The 25242-nt window shown below is 35.7% G+C and overlaps 1 protein-coding gene across 1 annotated transcript in view; it reads right to left on the bottom strand.

The window, feature by feature from the left end:
• Meox2 (mesenchyme homeobox 2) overlaps positions 1-25242 on the bottom strand; it is a 73138-nt gene that overhangs the window by 11749 nt on the left and 36147 nt on the right. The window contains exon 2 of the mRNA XM_008824428.3: positions 5969-6141. Within this exon, the coding sequence (XP_008822650.1) occupies positions 5969-6141 (173 nt within the window). The remainder of the gene's footprint in view (positions 1-5968; positions 6142-25242) is intronic.

Raw genomic sequence — 25242 nt, 5'->3', positions numbered from 1 at the left:
ATTTCTAATCTCTATATACATGACTATCACTGGTCACAGTCGCCCACCTTCTGAGCTCCTCGGCATCTGAGCATGAATACAAACTCGTCAGATAGACAGCCTTCCTCTCCCACTAGAGGCTCCATAAAGTATTTTAAAAGAAAAAAAATCATATATTCTCCAAGGCAGTTCAATAAAATTAAGACTGTAATGTTCAGAGGTTTCGTTTCCACTTTTATTTTCAACTGGAGCATTTACATTTTTAGGGATCATTTACTTATTTCTCATTCTTTTATATAGGTAATGTCTGAAAATTAATTGAGGAAAAGGTTGAAATGTTACTCATCTCTATAGATTTCATTTTATTTGATCTTTCTTAAATGGATTTTCATAATTGTAACTTTTTTGAAGTTTTGAGTCTGGCTTTTAAAGGGCATTGTCAATGTTCACTGTATACTAAAAATCAGAAATATGAGAACTATCTATTCATTTGCAATGAAAATTCCTTTAAAATACCACCCTAACTCTCCAGCCAATACTGTGATCATTTTTCTAGTCAAATCAAGTCCATGCTTTCAAAATAACTATCATGCCACAAATTAAACAACTATAATGCTTGTTACTCTGACTTTAATACTGCTGGAAGGAAAGAATGGAATATTCTAAAATCACTGGCTGCACAGGTAATCTTAGATTAACTTGAATAGCCAGTATGTCTATTCATGAATACAATTTATTCAATAGCTACGTGTATTCATGTAAATTTATAGAAATTAACTTGCAAATGAGAGATATCCTCTAAAACTGCAATGTAAAAGTTAAACCATGTTATATTTGGTGTAAAAATAATAATTCTCCTTTATATTCATCAAACAGTTGAGGGTTATTTAGTGAAAGTAATGATCTATTAATAACAAAAAAGCTTTGTCTCTCATTTTCATTAATGTAACCTGGATCCAATGAGGTGGGATTTTCCATTTATCTTGGCAGAAGTGCCACAAATTCAGGGTGTTAATTCCAGTATTTTCAAATAGTTTACAAATACACATTATTGTACCTTTAATTAGCTCTGTGAAAACAGTTTGATAACTTTGACAATCTCTGACTCCTATGTTTGGCAGCCTGACCTCTACAGAAAATTCATTTTATCACTATCTTTGTTCCCTTCCCCCTTCCCTTACTTTGCACAACACTCTGGCAGGAGCTTTCTCCACTTTTATCTTGATGGAAACAAAAAGCCAGACTGTCCAGTTTAAAATGCTTTCAGTATGAGGAGCTGTAGACTGACTGGCTCTATAAAATCTTCTAAGTGACACTGCCACTATCGGTCTTGATTAGGACAAGATGATGTCAGCAGCTGGAAGCTTTAATTAGAAGCAGAAAGATTGCTAGATTGATAACTGTCCCACAGAACATTACATAATCATAAGAGTAACTTTGTTCTAGGGGCACCATTTTGATATAATACAAAATAATTTTATTTCATAACCATTTGATAACTAGGACTGCTTTTGGAATAAGCCTCCTTTTCCTTGCTGGAGGAAGTTCAAAGAGAAACACCGACTATAAAGTGAAGTAGAAAGTCCCTTGACATTTCATTACAGAAGACACAGGTGTGTGTGCACACACACGTGTGTGTATTAGTTCCTTGTGAGTTTTTATGACTGATCCACAGGTAGGAGTTGGGAAATAAAGTTCTAATGATTGTTTAAGGATTTAATGGGTCTTACCTTTTTCTAATAGGATGCCTGACCAGTATTGGAAAATTTTAAGAATATCTATGTCTAAATGTCCTGTTATGACATGTGACTTACTGATTAATGATATAACTACAGTAAGTCCATCTCCAAATATTGTATCTGCTGTGCAAGTGTATTTTTATAGGCAATCAAAACTTCCAGATAAATATATGATAAAGACTCATTTGTTTATAAGGTAAGCTTTAGGAAGGAGAAAATAGGTTCCCTAAACAATTCTATGAGTAATATGATTCAAATTTTTATTCCCCCTTTTACAATATGTAAAAATTCAGTTAAAATCAATATTTTACAGTTAAAGAATGCTATTAAAGCCCAGGAAAACAACAATATAAGGTTAAATAGAATACTCTTTAAATGCATGTTTTAGTTACTTTTATAAAGTCCATGTATTTTAAGATATAGAAAAGTAATTTTGCATAAGGACAATGAAAAGAATGCATACATCCAATAAAAACAATTCAATTGTGCAAATAGTACACAGCTGTGCTTTCTAAGATTATCTAGCATCATGATATGGATTGTACAGGCAAATCCCTTGCTGACAGTGCAGCAACATTGAGGTAAGGGAATGCCTTTTTTATCACCCAAAGGACTGTTCTTCAATTCCTGTATGGAAACATTGTCCCTCAAAATGATGGAATTAGAAGTGGGGTCTAAAAGATGATTTACTCATTAAAGCAGAACCTTCATTACTGGAATTAATAGCATTATAAAAGTAACTCCAGAGAGCCAGAGAGCCCCTTTGGCCATGTAGACTTAAATGGAGAGGATGGCTGTCTCTAAGGCAGAAGTACCTGTCTAGACCAAATCATCCAGTGTCTTGATCTTGGACTTGCAGTCCTCTAGAATGATAAGAAGTATCAGTCTGTTTAAGCAACCTTACATCTTCCTATAGATGCCCAAGTGAACTCAGCGAAGCTGTCCCTAATTTGGAGAAGATGCATTCAAAAGTCATTTTATGACTCTATATCTGTAACTTCAAAAGTCAAACATCAAGAATAAATGACAGAATGCATGAAATCCAGTAAATGGGGGGGCAATGAAATGGTGCCAATGGGGAAGGGGGTATAAAATGATTAAGACGTTCTATATGAACCACACAAAAATTCAATAAAGAATAACAGACTGAAAACACTTCCCTTGGAGGAACATTTTGAAGAATATGCCTTTAGATCCCAAGAAAAGAGAATCTGATTATTGAATCACCCAGTATCTTTTTTCTGATGAATTTGCCACAGTGAAATTCATCACACAGAATGGAAAGAATTTTTATATTTTTATAAATGTTTTATAATTTAAAAATTGATAGCAAAATGCTAGATGAGCTGAAAGGTGTAGGAATGAAGTTACCATTTGGCATAACCAGGAACACTCTCCCATGAATCCCTGCACTGTGACACTCAGCTCTACTTCCCGCTGGTATTATCTGTTCAGTTTTTTCCTGTCTTGTGAGTTCTATGCAGCACTTATATCTCTAGTTTATTTTGACAGGATTTTCTTTCTAGCAGCCAACTCAACAACCATTTGAGTTACAAATGAATTAATTTCAGCATGTGCTGAATAAGGCCCCCAGTGACAGCTCTTTAGTTTATGCTGAGAATTCTTTCATAGGCACTCTGAAATATAAATGTGAGTAGAAGAAAAAGTCCACTTAGCTTAAATTTTGTGCCCCAGATATATTACTTGTCTAAGTAAACAAACTTCAAAGTTGCAAGTCTTGGATATTCTTTCAGATATTTTATTAAATATTTGGTCATTTCTGGCTGATCACCCAATGACTTTTTTGAGTAGATATTTAGATTTTATATACACTTATATCTCCTTTCAATATAACTTGCAAAAGTGCCAATAGAGATTTATAGAATAATAATCTGCATAGTGTCAAGTTTTCAAGATCTGAGAACCTAATTGCCACTCCAGGTTTTTAATATTTTTGTGTCTTTGACATTTGTTTTCTCTGTTTTATTTCTGATGAGGCCATTGCTGGCTTACCTCAGGAGTGAACTCTAATGATGCCTGTCTTGACACTGCACTGGGTTGGATGATTTGCTTTGAATAATGGAGTGTTGGTAAATATGACACAAACAGAAGCTCAAGACTCCCTTACAGTTTGGTGTTTCCTTCTATACCATCCTAGGAGTTCTTTTCCCAATGACTGAAGAAACTTAGATTAGCCCATTAGAATACAGACTATTAGAAGTTCAGCTGTCCCAGAAGAGCCCCCAGGAAGTTCTTAGTTGCTGGATCATGAAACACATCTTGCAATAGATACAGGGAAGGCTGGGAAATCCATTCCAAAACTCAGACCCATAAAATTGTGAGCAAACAAAATGTTGGTTATTATGTGAAGCCACTAATATTTGGGAAGGCTCGTTACACAGAAAAGGAGCTGACAAGAAATTGAAGTGACATTAATAAAGTTAAAGAATTAAAATCAAGTATGCATATAATTGTTGCATATAATTCTATAAGCTTTCAAGTCAGTTAGGAAGAAAGGATAATTACCCAAAACACCTTCCACATTTTCAGACCGAATTTATAGGAGCTCTTCTAAAATGAAATATTTTTAGACAAAATGAAGCCTGTTTTCTACGATGAAGCCATGAAACATAATGACAGACCATTCTTATGTGAGGAAGCACAGAATTTTAGCTTTACTCCTGGCTGTGAGTACAGTGCTGTATCCATCATTTGTGTAGAGGGGAAGTAACCTCTACTTTACCATTTTCTTTATGTTCCTATAACACAGAGGCCTTTCCTAGAATTCACTGTTTCTATGTACATTAAAGTGTAATTTCTCCCCATTCCTTACTTTCCTATTCCCAGTTAAATACATAAAATAAATGTTATATCTGATGATATAAATTTAAGATTCTGCTTTGCAAAATGTCAAATTCTGCACATTCATACAGAGAATTTTGTGAAATTCAAGGTGAGGAAATGTGATACTCCATAACTTAGGAACTACTCATAATATTTAATCAAATATAAACTACTAATAAATAAAACCACATAATAGTGTTCCTTTATATATTTCCTCTAACCAGAAATAACCTTCCAAAGCTGATCTAAAACTTAGCAGCAAGAAAATGGCTTAAGAAACTGGGTAAAATTACTTGCTCTCAAAAGATACATATTCATTTGTACACAGCCTGTTGGCATTTCCCTGATTCTAGTGGGATGCCTGGAGGAGAAAGGAAATGAAGCTCTCTCCCTAAGAGTGCCTTCCAGGAATGTTTTTCTAAAGATTAGGGCTGTTAACCACCTGCAGACTAGATTCACCTAGCATAAACAGGAATTTTTACAAGGAGAACCCTGTGTGTAGTGACAGGAAAAGTCATTTGTCACCTGAATAAAATCCAATAAAGGGACCTATAATCAATTAATTTAAAAATATTATTTGAATCTTATTAATTGAGCTTCTACATCATTAATACTTTGAAAGCATGCTTTGAGTGGATAGTAAAATATTGAATTTTGAAGACCAATAAGATTTGGAAAAACATTTGAGGCAATGGGGCAGAAGTGTTTCCCAATGACCTGTGTGTCTTTGCTGCCCATCGTTACCCAGTCTTCCAGTCTTCTTGTGTCTAAGCTACACCATTGGACTGTGTCATAAGAATGTAAATGGAAGTAACATGGGTCACTTACATTTAGAGGTCAGTGCACAAACTTCCAGTTTTTTCTTACCTCCTATGGTCACCAACACCACTGCATGGTGAGATTGCAGGGAGTGCAATTGGACTGTGAGTCACTATTTAGAATGTTGGTCCTAGACTATGTGTGGAAAATAAGACAATGACAGAACTTGTTTTGTGTATTAGCTATTATTTGAAGGGTTAATGTGCTATCAGAACATAGCATGGCCTATCGTGACCAGTACAGAAAACTAGTCTTTTATTATAATGAATAGTTTTAAATACAAGCACAGAAAGTACCCCACCATATGTCAATATTATTTGAGGCAACTGATGTTTGTGAAACAAAAAAAGAGAATCATCATCTCAGAGGATTCTTTATTAAAACTCAATGACTCATGACGTTTCATTAAAATATCACTATGTTGTCTTTAATTTTGTCGTCTCACTGATCTAAAATTTCATTATGTAATAGTGCACCATATTCTAATTGGTATTTAAGAACTGCTGATCTACACATTTCAAAAACTGCAAAAGACCGTTGAGGTAGAGCACCATAAACAATCGTGTTATGACAAGGTCGCACTTTACCTGTCTTTCCGTGAGATCTAGATTCACTGCTATCTCATATCGCCTCAGTCTGGTCAAATAATTATGATGGGCAAATTCCGCCTCAAGTTCTCTGATTTGCTCTTTGGTAAAAGCTGTCCTTTCCTTCCTAGGCTTGCTGTTGACTTCTGATTTGTAATTTCCTTCCTGGGAATCTGGGGGAAAAGTGAAAGAGGATTGGCATCAATACATTCATCAAAATATGTACAAATGTGTCATTCATAGTTATGGAATAACTTTTTTTCCAAGTATTTTGCTAGACAGGAGACAGATAAAGACAAGGACAGTAAGATTGATCACACTTTACAGGGTAAGGTTCATTTCCTTTATTTAAAAAAATATGTTATCTAGTAACTCATAGTCAAACCAGGATAGTGTTTTATGTTTCTATAAAATATGAACAAAATTTTTGACTTCTCATAAGGTAAATCTGTTTTAATAAACTAAACCAAAGTCTCATTAAGAAACCATTTAGACATGAAATTTCAACTCATTACATACTCTTGAGGCCTGAGTGATTGCAGAAAGAAGTAACAACTGAGAATGTGACTACCTTAGCAAACAAATATTTAATGAATTGCCCTCAGAGTTCAAGCTGAAAGTGTTGCGAAGATGGCTCAGTGGTTAAGAACATGCGCCGCTTCTCAGGGGATGCAAGTTACCTTCTCAGAGCCCAATTCAGCAGCTCACTACTGCTGCCCGTAACTCCATCTTCAGGGAACCCAATGTCTTCTTCTGACCTTGGGCACCAGCGCACGCGCGCGCGCGCGCACACACACACACACACACACACACACACACACACACACTAAATGAATGAAAAATAATAAATAAAGAAATAAATAAAGAAATCTTAAGTTCAAGTTTAGAGCAGCAAGCATATGGAAAGGTGCCTGCATACTCATTATCCTTTCTGTTTCTATTTAAGAACCTTGCTGAAAATAGTTATGCTCTTTTCTTACAGTATACCATCTTTAGTTCCAGATGTAATCTATGAGCAAAATGATAGCAATATGCCTTAATTATTAAACAGAATTTAAAATTTTTATTCTACATACATGATAAACACAAAACGTACACCTAATGACAACTATCCACATCAAGACTTTATGTTTCATTTTTTAAAATTTCACACAAGTAATGAGTATTGTCTTGTGTTATTTATATCTCTCCCAGTCTCCCACCAACTCCTTCCATGTCCCCCCAACTCCCTCTCAATTTCTTATCCTCTTCTTTGATTTTATTGTTACATATATATACACACATTTATAAATATACATGCATAATGCACTGAGTCAATTTAGTGGTGCTCGTGTGCCTGTGTTTAGGACTGCCTACCTTGGAACAGATAACCTCTCAGTGAGCTATTCCCTGGAGAAAACTGGTTCTCGCTCCCTCAAAATCTATTGATTGCTTATAGCTCTTCATCCCGAGATGGGACCTGGTGAAATTTACCCAATACCATGTGGAATTACAAAAATAACTTGGAATATATCATTTCATTTTCAAAGAGATAAATACAACATTAATGAAAATTATTTTATTTATACTTCTAATATCCCTAAGATGTAGGTTTGAAGGCATTCTCTGTTTACTAAAGACCAGAATGTGTCATGAATAGGAAAAATCATCTGCACTCACCATGTATCTATAACAACAACCATATCCAGCTCCACAATTTCATATTAAATTGAGTGAAATACCAATGTGATCAAGAAAGACATGCAAGTAATCTAAAGAATATTTTTGGATTTGAATTAACTTTTATTAGGTGTACATGAGCTGTGATAGCTTAATCAGGACAAGTAACTCTTCCATGAGCTCAAATGATAAAAGTGATGCAGGAAAAATGATGGTTAACCAAAGACTTTAAAAATGTCACCTTAGTTGCTTATAATTAGGTAATTATAATATGCTATAGCTGAGAAATAGTCTTGCAAACTCTATTCATTTTTTCTAATCCTTTGCCAAGGAATTTTAAAAATGAATTTTTCAGTGTTCTTTCTCTCTTTTTAAACCCTGTAGTCTAATCTTAGTGAAGAAGTCAGTGCATAATGGAAATCCACTAGACAGAATTTCTAAGCTGATCAGATGTAGTTTTCTAGGTCTAACAGCAGCAGTAAGAAGCTCCCACCAATCTTGGCACATGGGGCATTCCTTTTCCTTTGGTGGGTCACACAATATGTTTCCCTGAATGATGCACTCACAAAACCTAAAATTCTTCATCAATCGCAGATCACATTGCTAGGCCTTACTTACCTCCATGTTGACTGTTTTCCTTCCTTGACAACCAAACACCCTATCCAGGGCAATGGATGTTAGTGATACACAGGCTGATTATACCCCAGGATGCCACTAGAACCAGGTGAGTTTGTAACAAATGTGAGCTCTCAGTTAGGCATGCTTGCATAAAGCCAACCTACCTTGTTCCAAGTGGAACCTATACATCATCACACACTTGTTTCTTAAGCTACAGTTTTGCCAACATCCACATGTAACATTGAGCTGTTTTGGCATGGTGTGAATAAAATTTCCAAATGATCAATTTCCCCGCACCCCAGGGACTGTTCTGTCTGACTGTAAACTCAATCACAGCAAGAACATTCATTTTTAAATCCTTCTTAGGAACATGTATTCTATGTTCACATGAATCAAAAGAACTTTTGCCAGCTTGTACTCACTCTGCCTGGGATCTGTGTCTGGTTATTACTTATACTGAGACAATGCTCTTTTCCTTCGGTCAGGCAATTCAAAACTGATGGCAACACCAGCACATTTTTTCTCATGAGCAATTCACTGCGAATGATTCATGATTAGCACATTCCCTAATGCAAGCATGAATGAACAAATTCACATTGAGAAAAGGCTATTAACTTGTATTTATTTTTGTTTCTTTGAAATTGATCTCCTCTAGCTTTTGCAATATTCAAAAGTATTTCACAAATACATCACAGACCCACAAACACACAAAACACGGGCTGATGCTTAGAAGGATAGTCACATGTAATGGGTGAAAACATACATCCATTTTGACTAGAAATATACAACAGAGGGTTTATAAAGCCAGTGACTGGATTTAAGAAAAAAAAAATTGGCCATAATTCAATACTTCAATCCAAAATCAATTTACAGAATGCCTGAATTCCAAACCAAAATTGCTCTGGAAGGGAAATCCACTGAGCGAAATGTGGTGAGCTATGCACACATAAATTTGCAATAATCACAGAAGGAATCACTGAACTTCTACAGGAAGAAGTGTAGTTTTGTGATACTTTGCATCATCACGTTAGAGGAAAGGCAATGGAGTTAAGGCAGCCCTTTAGCCAGAATTGGTGGGACAAGGAAATAGTGTTGCTGGAAGCTGGTCAATTACTCATACGAACTCATGGTTCATACAGAAATCTTATGCAAGCAAAAACCAAGAAGAATTCCAGCACAGACATGGGAAAGTGGATAAGAACCCCAACCCTACCTGAGGAACTATTGGCAACCAATGGCTGCTGGAACAGGGAGAGTTCATCTCTTTAGAGGATGTGACTCATGGCAAATTAACCAGGCTCCAGTGGATGAACCCACACTGATGGACTTCTGCGGACACAAGTTAGAGTCTATAGGCCTTATTGTAAGTATATATATATGATAGAGTACATTAAATTGGATGGGGGCAGTAAGGGACAGTGCAGATATGGGACTGGATCTAAATACCATCATCAAAATATACTTTATCAAAATTGCAAAACTTCAATAAAATTTAAAAACATGCTCTTTACAATTGCATTTTTGGGTCTTCTGTTTTCGATAATCTTGAATTTTTAAAAAATTAGTGAGTTTTTCTTTTTTATTCTTTTCAAGTTTATCATTTGCTGATACAAAGTCCTTCACAGTAATCACCTGACTGGCTATTATTGGTGGAAATGGGTAGGAGTTTGGATGAGACCTTTGGCAAGCTTCACTTCACATGAGCCACCATATGTTTCACAGCTGTTTCAACTAAGGCAAAGCTCATTCTGTCTTCTCCAGCCTCCCATATCCTCTGCCAAATGGTAAGTGTTGAGGGTGAAGTCTGGAAACTGCTTTCCGTTCTTCTCTACAACCACAAACAAAATGTCAGCATCTGTACAATCTTTTCAAATGTGAAATATTATAATTGTTGTTTTTCATTTCAGATACTTTGATGCAGCTATGGGTGTTCCTTCACATGCTTGCTGCACTGAAGATACGTTGACTATGTTTGCAGGTACCTTAATAGCTCTGGATCACTTTGGTCCCTGGGTCTATGCTAATGGAAGAAGTCTGCACTACTTCTGTGGGAGATAGAAACTGCCCTCCAAGGATCATTTCTGTCTAGTTTTCAAACTGCTCCACATGTGGCTTTTTATTTCCTCTAGTGCAAAAGGGAGCCAAAAGATAATATTTTATTTAAGGCAAGCGACATGAGGGCTTGGACTATTCATGTATGGCACAGAATGGTTTTTTAATTAAAGATAAATAATAAAGTTGAATACAGCATATTACCTATAGTATAGTTCTGTCTATAAAATACTAAAATGGAATGTCTATACAGCTTAGTCTAAATTAATTCTTATTTAACACTCTGAAGAGAAAAATGATGTTAACTTTTAGCATGATTTGGTCTTTTTACATTTCCTCTATAGAAGTTTTATGAGCTATTCAAGTGAGAGATATTATTTATTAACAAAACTGCACACATCTCTATGTGAAGTAAGATAACAGTAATATATGTATAGACACAGGTACTGTGGATGGAGGCAAAAAGTTTATAACATCATCCTGTTGGTGCTCACAATTTTCACATGTAAATTGGACGTTGCCTTCCTTATGGGCAGTAATCCAACTTGCTACTCCAGCTTCCCAATAAGTGGGCATTTCAGTCTTTGATTTTTTTTTTTAAGTAAACATCCTTTTCCGGGGTTTCTTTAATTTTTCTTTCTTTCTTCCTTTCTTTCTTTTTCTTTCCTGCTTTCTTCTTCTTCTTCTTCTTCTTCTTCTTCTTCTTCTTCTTCTTCTTCTTCTTCTTCCTCTCTCTCTCTCTCTCTCTCTCTCTCTCTCTCTCTCTCTCCCCCTTCATTCTTTTTTTATTTGTGACATGGTTTCCCTGTAGCCTTTGTTGGCCTGGAACTCACTATATAGACCAGGCTGACCTCAATCTCACATAGATGTGCCTGCCTCTGCCTCCCCAGTGCTTGGATTAAAGGCCTGTGAAATGCTTGAACCTCCAGGATTTCTTAAATCTTCTTGCCAATCCACTCTTAATTTGAAAATTACATTCACAGTGATTTGCTATTACTAATGAATGTGCTTATTATATGTTAAGCTAGAACAAAACAGGGCCTGAAATCAACATTGCTAGGTCTAGAACAAAATAGCATGAAGATAAACCATGACTACGACAGCAGCTTCTCTCACACTCTGGTTTTTAAAAGGGAATTTCTATAGACTTAAAAAAAAATTCCCAAGATCACCATTGTCTTCTTTCTATTTTGGCCCAGTGACTGTCAGTTGGTAGCTGTCTTTTTTGGCACCACATGCCTCCCTGTTTATCATCTTCTTGATCATTTTATGGGATCTATAACTCATGAGGATAAAAGAAGTCAGGTGAATACCAGTTCAGTAAAGTTGAGGCTTGGTTAATTTTTATCACATTTTATAGGTGATATGTTTACATGTTATGAACAAATTATTTATAGAGAATAATCTATCAGTTTCTATTGAGACATTATAATTCTTACTTGGTGTATTAAACTATATTAAGTATATTAATATATTGAAAGGTTAACTTGTTTAACTAATATTCTTACAGACCAGCCAGTGAAATGCCTTAGAGTATAAGGACACCTGCAACCAAGTCTGACTACCTGAGTTCAATCCCCAGGAACCACATGGTAAAAGGATAGAACTGAACTGACTCCCACAAATTGTCCTCTTATGCCCTTAAAGGTATATGCATGCACAGACACACACGGACAGCCACACACACGCACAGACACACATGGACAGCCACACACACGCACAGACACACACGGACGGCCACACACACGCACAGACACACATACACACGCACACACACACACTTGCAAAATAAATTCTAAAAAATTATAGACTAGTCCACTACAAACTTCACTTTCCCCAGTACCTTTAGGCTTTTTATATAACTAATTCTAAGAACTCAATTAATTGACATTTAAAATAAACTATTGTGCTAAACTCCCCTACAATAGAATATATTTGCTATCATAAATTGCACTATACAAAATAATGATTCAAAGGGTAAGAATATCAGGAAGTGAGATATTTTACAAAATTTTTGTATTTTCAGATTTCATTTCAGAATAAAAAAGAATTCTGATTTCCAGAAACATTTCAACATCAATTCATTCATTTTCATACCAAAAGGAAAAAAAAAAAAAACCAAAAGAGTGAATTAAGCCAAGTTCAAATATGTTTCTCTGGGAATGTAGAAGAGACAGAATTAGAGAGAAATTGCAAAAGTAATAGTACAGGATTGTTCCTAAGTTGATACTAATTTAATAAATAAATCAAATATGAAATATTAGAAAAGACACACTTCACAGGTTGAATGAAAATTCAACAGGCACCACAGGCACCAGAAGCCCTTGCATCTTAGCCGTGACTGCCTCTCTGGAGCAGGCAATGACCTTGCCTTGGTGCGCCACTGCATTCCTGGAATAAACTGGCAAGTGTTGTAACACAGTCTTCCCTTTTGCTTCGTCCTGTCTTCTCTGCAATTTTGAGATGATGGCAGTTACGGGAACTGTGGCCAATGTGAATAAAGAAACTATTCCATCACTATTTTTAATTCCCTACTTTTTTTGTGTCCATCAATATGCGAATTAGTTTACTTTCCTACCTATTCATGAAATTCCTCCTATTCCTCCTCAGTATTTTAAATACTGAGACATTAACAAATAACTTTGTTTTAATTTCATTATCACAACTATTACGGTGTAATACTTCCTTGATACAAAGATAGCGATCCAATGGTTCCTCCATGGCACAAGCATAAAATCCACAAAAACAGGCAAACTGGCAAAAATTAATATTATGCCAAATGTTTTACACCCCAAATAAATTGAATGAAAAAGTATTTCTGTAAGAAAAAGACTAAAAGGCCAAAGACACAAAATATTTGCATAATTTAATTTGTTGTGTATTTGATTCTTTGACTATTTTCATTAAAAGCTTCAAATTACATAATACAAAATCAAAACTAGTACACATTTTTGGCTAAGTTGTTAGACAATTATAGAGTTTGTAATTAGCCATATGTCAGAACTCATGTCTATAATATCATATCTGCTCAAGAGGCTGAGGCAGAAGGAGTGTCACAATTTAGAGGCCATAATAACACTCTTCTCTTCTGTCTCCAAACAGCTAAGCAAACAGCTCTGTTATGAGGCAGGCATGATAGCGTACACCTGGAAACCTAGCATTCAGGAGGCTGAGGCGGCAGAATTGAAAAATAAGGGAAGAAGAAAGGGAAGGGGAGGAAGAGAGAAAGGGACAGACAGGACAGAGGAAAACCATGATTACAGATCGCCCCAATTGACTTCTTGTCACTTGCAATATTTCAGAAAAGAAATATCAACTGTATAAGATCATATCCATCTGCCCAGCAGAATAAGGCACATGTCGTTGGATTAAACCTGATGGCAAATTATCTCCAGTGGGTCGTGGAATCTCTAATGAAGATGTTTTGAACGTATAGCAATCCATTAAATTCTCTTAGACCACGTTGGTTTAAAGAGGCCCTCTCTTCTGTGGGCTCTCACCAAATCTTTTTTACTTCATTCTCAATTTTTTACAATATCTTATACTGGGAGTAAATTCATATAATGCTCTCCTTTGCACTTTCAGTTTAATGCACGCAGAAATATTGACAAGGTCTGAAAGAACATCCAGAGCTCTGCCCAGGCACCCGGGTATCCAGCTCTATACCAGCAAATGGCTGAAGTTCGGTGGTATTGCTCCTTTTTTGGGGAGACAGAGGAAGAAGGAAACGATTTTCCTAAGCTACGAACTACGAGTAATTTTGCAGTGGCCAGGAGAATTGTGATACTTCTAATTTGTGTATCTCAACAGAGTTAAAATGCCTTAGCTCTTTCATGACGTAGGAAAACTACATACAATTTTACAGTGCAGTGCTAAAAACTTTTGTCCCCGTTCTTTTTTAGCTTGGTAATTCCTTGGCCATATGTACGAGACATTTCAGAGTTGCTTTCATGGTGTGGAACACAAGTTGATGTCTTCTCAAAGTAGGAAGATTTGCGTTTGCTTCACAATTCTGAGCCCTTGTTTTGTGGAGTCGTCACAGCAGCAGTAGCGCGGGCTGAGCCTTCACGTGCCCTCATGTCTGCTTTGCTGCTCTAGCTCGAGACTGTAGGAAAGTCAATATTGTATATTGTCCTTATGTGGCTTTGCTTCCAATGCTAGAGACAATGATGAAATTGCTGGATTTTTTTAATCTCATGTTTTATTTATGGATTATGATTTGGCCAGTCATTAGAGTGTAATAGTTTTAATCTTCAAAACAAAGACTACACAAAGTAAGTACTCTGTATTAATTTTCGAAGCTGTCATATAATAATTGCAATAGGTACAAATAAATTTGTGTTTACTTCGCATATGTAATGATATCTTTTAAGTATGCACAGATAGGAAAATATAAAAAATTATGTTACTTTTGTAAAGTTTAATACCCAAAAGGAGAATGAGTGGTGAATATGTTCAAAATAAAATATATGCATGTATGAATGTTTTATTATGAAACCAGTTATCTATAATTAATATACACTGATAAAAATCCCAGCTCTTGAGAACTAGAGGCAGGCAAATCTCTGTGAGCCTGAGGCTAGCCTGGACTACATAGTGCGTTCCAGGCAAGGTATAGCCACAAGTAGATCATTTCTCAAAAAAACAAACTAAATAAATAATAAGCTCATGCACTGTTGATGGGATTGCAAACAGGTGCCACCACTATACCATATGATCTGGTTATGCCACTCCTTGGACTCACCTACTGCAGAGATACTTGTACATTCATGTTTATTGCTACTCTTTTCACAATAGCTAAGAAATAGAAACCACCTAAATGTCCCTCAACTGATGACTGGGTGATAAAATGTGGCACATTTACACAATGGAGTTCTAATCAGCAGTAAAGAAAGACAAAATCATGAAATGTGGAAGTTAATTGATGGAACTAGAAGCTGTTATTCTAAGTGAAGTAACAGACATAGAAAACCAAGCAAGTATGTTCTCTCTCATTTTATCTTAGTGCCAAATCCTTATACGTGTTTTTCCCCAAAGGACACAGAGATTTAGAGAGATGATAGAGCACAAAAATATTTAACATTTAATATTTAATATTTTTGGAGACATGGTCTCCCTGTAGCCTCCTTTGGCCTGGAATTTGCTATGTAGACCAAGCTGGCCCCCATTCTCAAAGAGATCCACCTGCTTCTCTCTCCTTAGTGCTGAGTGTTGTAATTAAAATTGTGTTCCACCACACTGTGCTTAGCTAGTATCCTATTAATATATCAAACTAAGAGTTACTACCAGAACACTTACCAGCCTGTTCTACAAATACTGTATTTTCTTAGTTAAAACATTACCTGTATAAAATTGTGTTCATAAGTATGACTTGAGAAATAATCACTTGGTATTTCAGCCATTGAAATAATCATTTTGGAAAATTACTGCTGATTTCTATGTTTATCTTGCTTTAATTTCATATTACCAAAGGAAAATTATAGAAACAATAAATAATTCATAAAATAATAAGGCAAACATTATTTTCAATCATAAGAAGCCTTAAATTCTGGCCCATTCAGGGAGCAACAGCTTTGTTTGCCTGTTGCTGGTAACATGAAATCCTCTGTGAGTCATTTCTATACTGTGGATATACTGGTAAAAAAGACACCTATGTCAAGGAGACCCAGATGTACCATGGTTAACCTTCAGCAGTGTTTATGAAATGATTCTCTCAAGTGTAAGTTCTAAAAACTTAGAATTTATATTAATGGAATATGTTTTTGCATGCACTCTATAAGTAGAATTATGTCTACATTGACTATATTGCTTTCAGAAAAATAAAGTCAGGAGCTAAGGATGCAGTTCAGAGGAAAAATATTTGAATGGAACATGCAGGACTCCAGGTTTGATCCACAGTACTGAAAATAAACTAAGTGGTATTTGATTTCAGTGTGACCAGTTAGACCAAAACTATCCAAGATTCTGAAGTAAATTAAATATTGAGAAATTAAAATAAGTTGCAAAATTAAAATAAAACCAGTTTGATAAGTGTTTTATAATTTCTTGGTATGATGGAAATGTAACTAGGAGAAATAATATAAAAATACAAGTGATTATTCTCAAAATGTCCAAGCTCAATCATTATTATTATTATTACTTCGGTTTTTTTGAGACAGTAGCACTACATAGTTAATGTTGGCCTTGACTTTACTACATAGTCTAACCTGGCCTTGGACTCTGTCCTCTTGCCTCAGCATCCTAAGTGCTGGGAGTTCAAGTGTACATCCACACACCTTGTTAGTACAAGTCATATCCTCATCATTATCACCACTACTACCAACCACGTTCATGTCGTGTGAGTTAGGAGAACTTTAATAGCAATTCACTGGGGAAAAAAAAATAACTTTAAATACGAAGATCCAAGTGGAGGTATTATGTGACCATCAAAAAAAATTGACAGGCTTAACCCATAAAAGATAAATAGAAACAGGGGAAGCAAGAATTGTTGCAATGATTGTATGAAGGATTGTGAATAAGATAAATAAAGGAGGGTATGAATAATGACGAATTTCATGGGTTGCATGTTTGTAAAGAAAGCAGTATTGGGAACGTCTTCTTGAACTGTGAAATTCAAAGGAAAAGTATCATTTTTTGTAAAATATTGATGCTATAATCCATTATAGAAACACGTATACATATTCTATGGTGAAACTATGGTTTGTGCAACATACATATGAAAAGTTTATTGGGTGATATACTGTTAAATGCATCTATTAAAATGACATGACACCATTGCTAAAGTAGCTCACAATCAAGCTGAGGACAAAAGCTACTTAACATAACTTAGACTTAAGTATGCTATCAGAGCAGTTCTATTTTAAACTGTGTTTAATATTGTGTTACTAAGCATTGTTTTTGCTACAGAACAATATGGGAAAAACCTAAAATAATATCACAGCTATTTCATTTGATTGGGAACAGTTATAGAGTAACATGTATACTTGCCTTTATAATTGACTATATTCATCTACCTATGAGGCCTTCTTTAATACCACATTTTATGTGAAGGATTCTATAATACCCTTAAAATTGTTACCTACATGAGGAGAATCTGAAAATTTCAATTGTATTTATGTATACAATATATAAGCTTTAGAATGTTTATGCAGTTATTATCCCATGTGTTCCAGACATTTGAAAAACTAAAAAAAGTGATGTTCAGTGAATTTTACTAGGAAGTAAATTTTGCTGAAGTCAAAAACATTAAGAAACATATCACAATTAAATTGATACTGTATTAAATCCCTACATGTAGTTCTAAGCTCTACCAAGGTAGACAAATTAAAACTGATATACTTCATGAAAATTTTATAGACTTTAATATGTCATAGATCATAACCTATAAATTTTTAAATGTTTTGTAAAAAAAAAACTTATGGTAGATATTAGATTGAAATCAGTTGTTCATTACACTGTGGATGAAAGAAGTCCTGAGCTGTAAACGCCTTCATCGCACTTAAAACCCGAGCTGTTACCCACAAAGGAGTATGCGATTTATAGCTGTACTATCATTTTCTTGCACACTCACATTCACATGGGCTTGTACATCTATGGATTTAAAGTGTATCTTAATGTAGTTTGTTCTAGGCAGGGATGCATTATCTGCTTATCTTAAAATAACTTCCAAATAGTAGAAAAATTGCTTAATAGTAAATATTTTGTCAATATCAAATTGATTAGCAGAATTGAGGTTAAAATTAACACTGAGTAAGCTGTATATATTTGTTTGCAGTTTTTGTGTATTAAGAGGCAAAGAGTGACTTAGAAAACAGCAGATCCATTAAAGCCTGTGCCTTTGAGTTGGAAATTCTCAGGTGTTGCTTCCTGTTTGGTCTTCTAAGCCTGTTAAGTCTCTTAAAATTATGTTTCTTTACCCAGAGAACCCACACATGATTGTTGTAAAAGGAAAATTTAAAAACTTAAAGTACATATACATATATATGAGATATTTTATCATTTAATAATATGCACTATTAATAGTATTAATCTGAAATTAAGTCACTGGGTGAGACAACTGAAATTTTACTGTCGTACTTATTGAACTTTTAATTTCATTCAAATCACCTATTTTTCTCATCTAGCATTTGTTGAGATGTATCTGTCTTTTAAAAGTAAAATTGATTTTGGAAAGGAGGCAATTTTATTTTCTAGTTCTATCCACTAATTTGTATTTTATTTTACTTTTAATATTTTATTGAATTTTTATGATTTCACACTACATTTTGATAATATTTAGACCTCATCTCCTGTCTGCACCCCTCTGATAGTCCCCAAGCCAGTTTTCATGTACTCTGTCACATATATTAAGGCCGATCGAGCCACATTTCTATCCCCAAACGCTCTTTAGTGTGCATCTATCCACTAGAGCCTGATTAACCTATCTAGCATCACATCCTTAAAGAAAACCTACTTTCTGTCTCCCAGTAGTTTGAACTGCCAATAATTAATAAGCTTAGGTTGGGGCTTCTTACCCACTTTCCTATTTCTGTACTGGAATTGTGTCTGGTTTGAGCTTGAGTTTTGTGCACGCTGTTGCCACTATATTAAGTTCATATAAGTAACTTCCCAGCTGTCTGGAGAGTTCTGCTTCCTGGTGGTCTTCAACTGCCCCTAGCTCTTAGAACATTTTCACCTTGTAGGACACCAAAATCCCCAAGCCTTGGGTGGCAGGCATTTGATGGAGGTGTCCTATTCAGGGAAAAGTTCTCTGTAGTCTCATTTTTTGCACTGTGTCTAGGTGTGGCTCTTTGGGTTAATCACCATCTGTTGCTGAGGAAACGTTCAAAAGTGAGAGTTGAGAGATGTATTAATATTCTTTCAGACCCTGGTTCCAGTATGTTATCTGAGCCTTAGGTATAGAAGTTACACCGCAGATGTGTCACTTATGGCTGGACACCACACAGGCATTTATTCACAACTGCATTTGAATAGTTGTGGAACTTTGTAAAAGTCTCCATCTGTTGCAAAAAAAAAAAAAAAAAAAAAGATAAAAAAAAAAAAAAAAAAAAAAAAAAGCTTTTTGATAAGTGGTGAGAGGTGAACTTGTCTACAAATATAAACATATATATTTAAAATACAGTAAGAAATTATGCTGACAGGGGGGTGTGACCAAAGTAGGTTTCTCTCTAGGATCTATGATCTCTCCAGCCATACATATTTGGCTGTGTTAACATTACCACACATCAGTTACCTCCCATTGAGAGGGCCTTCTTTCCAATTAGACAGCTGTTGATTACCCTCAAGATAAAAATGCCACTATTGCCCTAGTAGAGTTTATTTGCTAGGCTGCTCTTTTTTGTAGCTAAATAGACTTTACAGCAGGATGGAGTCATGGATTGATTTTTATCCCTTGGCATTTTGCAAAGTATCTTCTGATACTATGGGAACTTGTCTTCAGTGGGGAGGCTTCCAGAACTGTTCCAGTCTGATTGTATCAAGTCCTGTGTCTGAAGAATGCCATGTCTCCAGCAATAGGGTATTCCCTTCAAGTTCTGGGAGGAAATCAAGGGCTGTGTCAATAGCCTGTGTTATTTTGGGAGTCTCTTGCACTACTGACCAACAATTCAAAGGGTGGTTTCTCCTGTCTGGCACTGTTTTTTTTTAAATATAGTCATATATATGCTGAATATAATATATATGAGTGTATGACTATATATGTATTATATATATATGTATATGAGTGTATGTGTATTTTTCGGTAGGCTTGTGAGCTAATATATTTGCCTCTGTTTTTTCACACCATATAAGTGTTATTTATCTCTCCTGTCTCTCTCCCTATACAACCCTTCATATTCCCTCCCTGGTTAAAGTAGCCCTGTTTTCCCCATTTCTCCTTGATAACAAAGTAAAGGTTAAGAAGGAGAATAAGAGAGAATTCTATGATCCCTCTCTCTTAAGCTCCTTCTTAACCTTTCCTCCAATGATTCCTTTCCATTTACCTGGCTCCTGCATATATATATTCCCATCACAGTATTTATAGCTAGGATCCACAAATGAGAGGGAACATATATCATATGTTTTTCTGAGTCTGTCATACTTCAGTAGCAGAACCGTTTCTAGTTCAATCTATTTACATGAAAATTTCATGATTTTATTTTTCTTTTATGCTGAGTAGAACTCCATGTGCAAATGTACCACACTTTCTTCATCCATTCATCGGATGAGGGGCATTTAGTTTGCTTCCACATCTTAGTTAATGTGAAAAGAGCAGCAGCAAACATGGCTAAATAAGTATATCTGTAATAGAATGTTGAATTCCTTAGGTATATGCCAAGGAATGGTATAACGGGATCACATGTAGATCTATTTTAGTTTTTTATGAGTTCTTCTATCTGATTTCCACAGTGGTTGTTATAGTTTGCACCACCAGCAATGAATAAGAGTTCTTCTTGCTCCACATCCTTGCCAGTGTTTGGTGGCATTTAGTCTCTTGATCTTAGCCGTACTGACTGGTATAAGATAAAGTCTTATACCAGTTTTGATTTTTATTTCTCTAGTTACTAAGTATGTTGAACACGTAGTCATTTTAATTTCTTCTTCTGAGAGCTCTCTTTATAGTCATAGCCCATATTTTAGAATATCCTTTAATTGTTCTATGACAATTTCATATATGTATGCACTGTATCTGAATCATGTCCATCCTCAATGCTCCCGTTCTACTCACCCTCGATACATCCCCATCCCACATTCAATTTTTGTTTTCCAGGTTTTGTGTTTATTTTTTTGTAGAGTCTAGATATTAATTCTCTGTCAGATGGATAGCTCGTGAAGATTTTCTCCCACTCTGTGGGCTTCCTCTTCATTCAGTACATTGTTTACTTTGCTACACAGATTTTCAGTTTAATGAGGTCCCACTTATCAATTGTCTTCTTGGAATATTGTCCCTTTGATCAGAATGAAGTGATCTTTATCTCTTCTAATTAATTCTAGTTTTAAGTCCATTTTATCATATATTAAAATAGCAATGCCGGCTTGTTTTTTAGTGTTAATTGCTTGAAATACTTTTTCCATCCTTTCACTAAGGTAGTGTTTATCTTGAGGGTAAGATGAATTTCTTGTAGACAACAAAAAGATAGATTTTATTTCTTAATTCACTCAAATACCCTGTATCTTTTGAATGGAGAGTTGCGGTCATTAGTATTTAAAGTTATGACTGGTTACTATCAGTTTAATTTCTGTTTTTATTCTCAGTCCACTTTTGTGTTCCCAAATTATACCTTCAATTAATTCCTTATTGTAGTCTCTTGGGTATGGTCATTCCTTTCTTCAGTTTGTGTTGTTTTGAGTATTGACTATAGGGCCGGTTTGCTGGTCATGAATTCTTTCAGCTTATTTTGTATAATGGAAGATTTCCTTTCTCCTTCAACTATGACAGACAGTTTTACTGAGTAAAGTACTCTGGGTTGGCCACTATCATTTAGAATCTGGAACACTTAGCTCCAGGCTCTTCTAGTTTTTATAGTTTGCATTGACAAGTCAGCAGTAATTCTGATGGGTTTTCCTTTATCTGTGACTTGCTCATCTCTTTTAGCTTTCAGTAAACTCACTTTGCTCTGCACATTTAGTATTTTTACTATGATATACTGTGGAGAGTTTCTGTTCTGATCCCGTTCATTTGTTGTTCTGTGTGCTTCTTGTATATGTATGGGTGTGTCTTTCATTAGTTTAGGGAAGTTTTCTTCTATAATCCTGTGAAGATCTGATCAATGCCATTATCTGAGATTCTTTTCCTTCCTCTATGCCTATGATGCATATTTGTTCTTTTCATATTGTCTCATGTTTCCTGCATATCCTTTTCTTGTGTTCTTAAGTTTTTCATATTATTTTCTTGAACAGTCTAATTCTCCACCTTTATCTTCCAGTTTTAATATTCTGCTTTCCAGCTGATGCATTCTGCTGCTGAGACTTCCTCCTGTCATTTAAAATTGTCTTACGGAGTTTTTCAATTCCATATTCATTTCAGCTTGGGTTTTCTTCAATATTTCTAACTCTTTTGTGAATTCATTTTTCAAATTTTGAATTTTCTTTTTTAATTTTTTTCTTTAGTTCTTTTTTAAAACTTGCTTTTAATTAAATTTTTGTGTATTCCATAGAGAACATCTCAATCAATCTTAATCATCTTTATACCCCCTTCCCCACTGGCTCCCTCCCACCCACCCACCACTGGAATTCATACATTCTGTCATTTGTGCTAAGATCTATTGTGTGAAATTAGTGTCCCCAGATGTTCCTCAGTGCAAGTTCATCTACTGAGGTCTAGTCAGCCTATCTAGAGTCACTCGCTTTAGGAAGATCAGCTCTTCCTCCCCTAGCAGTAATCAGTTGCCAATATTTCTTCAGTTAAGATTGGGGTCTGCTGTCCATTTCTCCAGTTCTATGCTGGGTTTTTGTCTGCTTGAGTTTGCATGGGACTTATGCATGCTGACATGATTGCTATAGATTCATATGAGGAGGTTTCCAGGAGCTTATAGGACTCTATTGCCGTATGATTATGCACCTCCTCCCTGGCTCTTACAATCTTTCTGCCCCCTCTTCTCAATGCTCCCTGAACCCTGGGTGCATGAAGCTTAATATATGAGTCCTGTCCAAGGACCAGCATTCTGCAGACTCTATGCTTTGGCCATTTGTGATCTTTTCTGTTCCTGGCCCTCTGTTGCATGAAGGAACTTCATTTATGAGAATTGAGAGATTCATTAATGTCCTCTTTATAAACCTGTTCTAGGTTGGGTCAGACCAGCTTTTGCTCTCAGGATCCCAAGATCTCTGGAGTGCTGATCCCCTGCACCCAAACCAGCACAACTCTTCACTGTAATGTCTTAGAGCCTTCACAGGTGTTCCCCACCCCTAACTTACCTTTACACACCTGAGACCAGCCTTCTATTTTGGCTGTACTTACCCCCAACTCTTCTTGAATGCCTGAAACCAGCCTTCTTCCCCAGTATGTCTAATTCCACTACCTTGGCTGCACCTCGACTTCCCCAGAACCTGAGCAAATCCCTCTCTTCGACCCGACATTCTGTTCTCCTTCTAGACTTGGGCAGAGGCTGACTTTTGCTCTTAGCACCCCAGATCTCTGGACTACCCTCTTTGTCTAGACCCGCCCACTGCATTCTGCTCCCTGGCACTCAGACCAGCTCAATTTTTCAGTCTAGTTTTCTTAGACCTTTCACAGGCTGTCCCCACCCCCAACTTGCCTTTGCACACCTGAGACCAACCTTCTATCCTGGTTGTCCCCACCCCCAACTTGCCTGGGATTCCCAAGACCAGCCTTCTTCCCTGGTTGGTCTGATCCCACTCACTGCACTTTGACTCCCCCACAACCTGAGCAAATCCAAACTTCCCAGCCCCACATCCTGTTCTTTGTCATTTCATTCAGCTGTAGGTTTATTTTCTTGAGCTTCATTCAGGGGTTTATTCCTATCCTCTATGGGTTGTTTCTGTGTCATTTAAAATCCTTAATTCTTTGAGCATGACTGTTCTTTTAAGTTTTGTGCCCTTGGATTCCTGTGTGTAGTTCTCCTTGCTCAGCAGTGATCCCAAAGCAATGGCAGCTGAGTGTATGGCCTCAAATTAGCTTATTAAGTTAGCTGTGAGCTCTGGCAGCGAGCTAATATGTATTTTAAAGGATGTGGCTGTTCTCATAAATTCTCAGCCAATAAAAAAGAAGTAAATTTTATTTTAAAAAATAGTGTATTTTGTAAGTCATATGCTCTCTCATATCTTACATACTTTCTTTTATAGCTTCACTAATAAATGGTAGGTCAAAATTAAACACAAATTGATTTTTAGTCTACATGGCAGTATTTTATTTTCAGGTATTCAAAGTAAAATGTAGAGGTCTATTCTTGTGGGATTATGCATGTACAGATACGTATGCATAAAGTTTAAACACTGAAAATACATTGATTTATTTAGTTATTGATCACATATTCCTTGAGACAAATTTATACTCTAATTATCCAGATACATAAGACACACCTGTTTTTTATATTATCAATTACATATGCAATATTGATTTATTTAAAATAATTTGGGATGAATAATATTTGGTTATGTGCTGGTGAGAGGGAAGAGGTGCTCTGATTTGCATAACTGGCTATTTTAGGTGATAAAGTGCAGGCAACAGAGGGAGTTCCAAACCAGGAAGCTAAGTGAGGACAGCTGGCTCTCAAAAGACCTGGTATTCAAACAACTTACTCCCTAGATCCCCTCCTAACTACCCACAGCATACCCAGTATTGCAACAGCTTAGTATTTTACAACCACAACTTAGTACTTGGAAAAACTGTCAATATGACAAGTAACCTGCTAAGAATGAAAGAAATTTCCATAAGACTAAGAAGACATTTGCATATTTAAGATCATGATTATAAAGCAACAGTATTGAAAGTGGCATTCTAACAATTATCAACAAAATTGACAAGATTTTTCTCATTCATTAATACTGTTACATACTGTGTTGATCTCATAATTTACAAAAATGAGGAAAATCAGACGTGATGCTGATACTGTTGAGCAGTGCTAGTAATTGCTTTAGATACATAGGAAAGATTTTTAAGACCATATGCAACATGTAGTAAGTGAATGTCATCATAGGTTAGTACAATGTCTTGTAATAACATACATATGAGCATTTTTCTTCTTTTTTGCTATATAAAATGCCTAAAAACATATAGTAGAAAAGACTCACCCTTTGATTTTGAAATATTGAAATCTCATACCTGTGAAAAGCAAATCCACATTTCCAATAGCTGCAATATTTTCTTTAAAAGATAGACACTAGAATTATTTTTCTTGAAAATATTTCTACATCGAATTACTTAAGGAATGTACAGTTTATCTTGAGGTGATAGAGCATCTGAATATGTAGAGAACTATCAACAGAGAAAGGATTTTTTTTTTTTT

The sequence above is a fragment of the Nannospalax galili genome, unplaced genomic scaffold (assembly GCF_000622305.1).
Source record: "Nannospalax galili isolate Female #2095 unplaced genomic scaffold, S.galili_v1.0 scaffold249, whole genome shotgun sequence".
NCBI classification, from domain to species: Eukaryota; Metazoa; Chordata; class Mammalia; order Rodentia; family Spalacidae; genus Nannospalax; species Nannospalax galili.
Note: the sequence above shows the minus strand (reverse complement) of the source record. Positions and strands in the feature narration are given on the sequence as shown.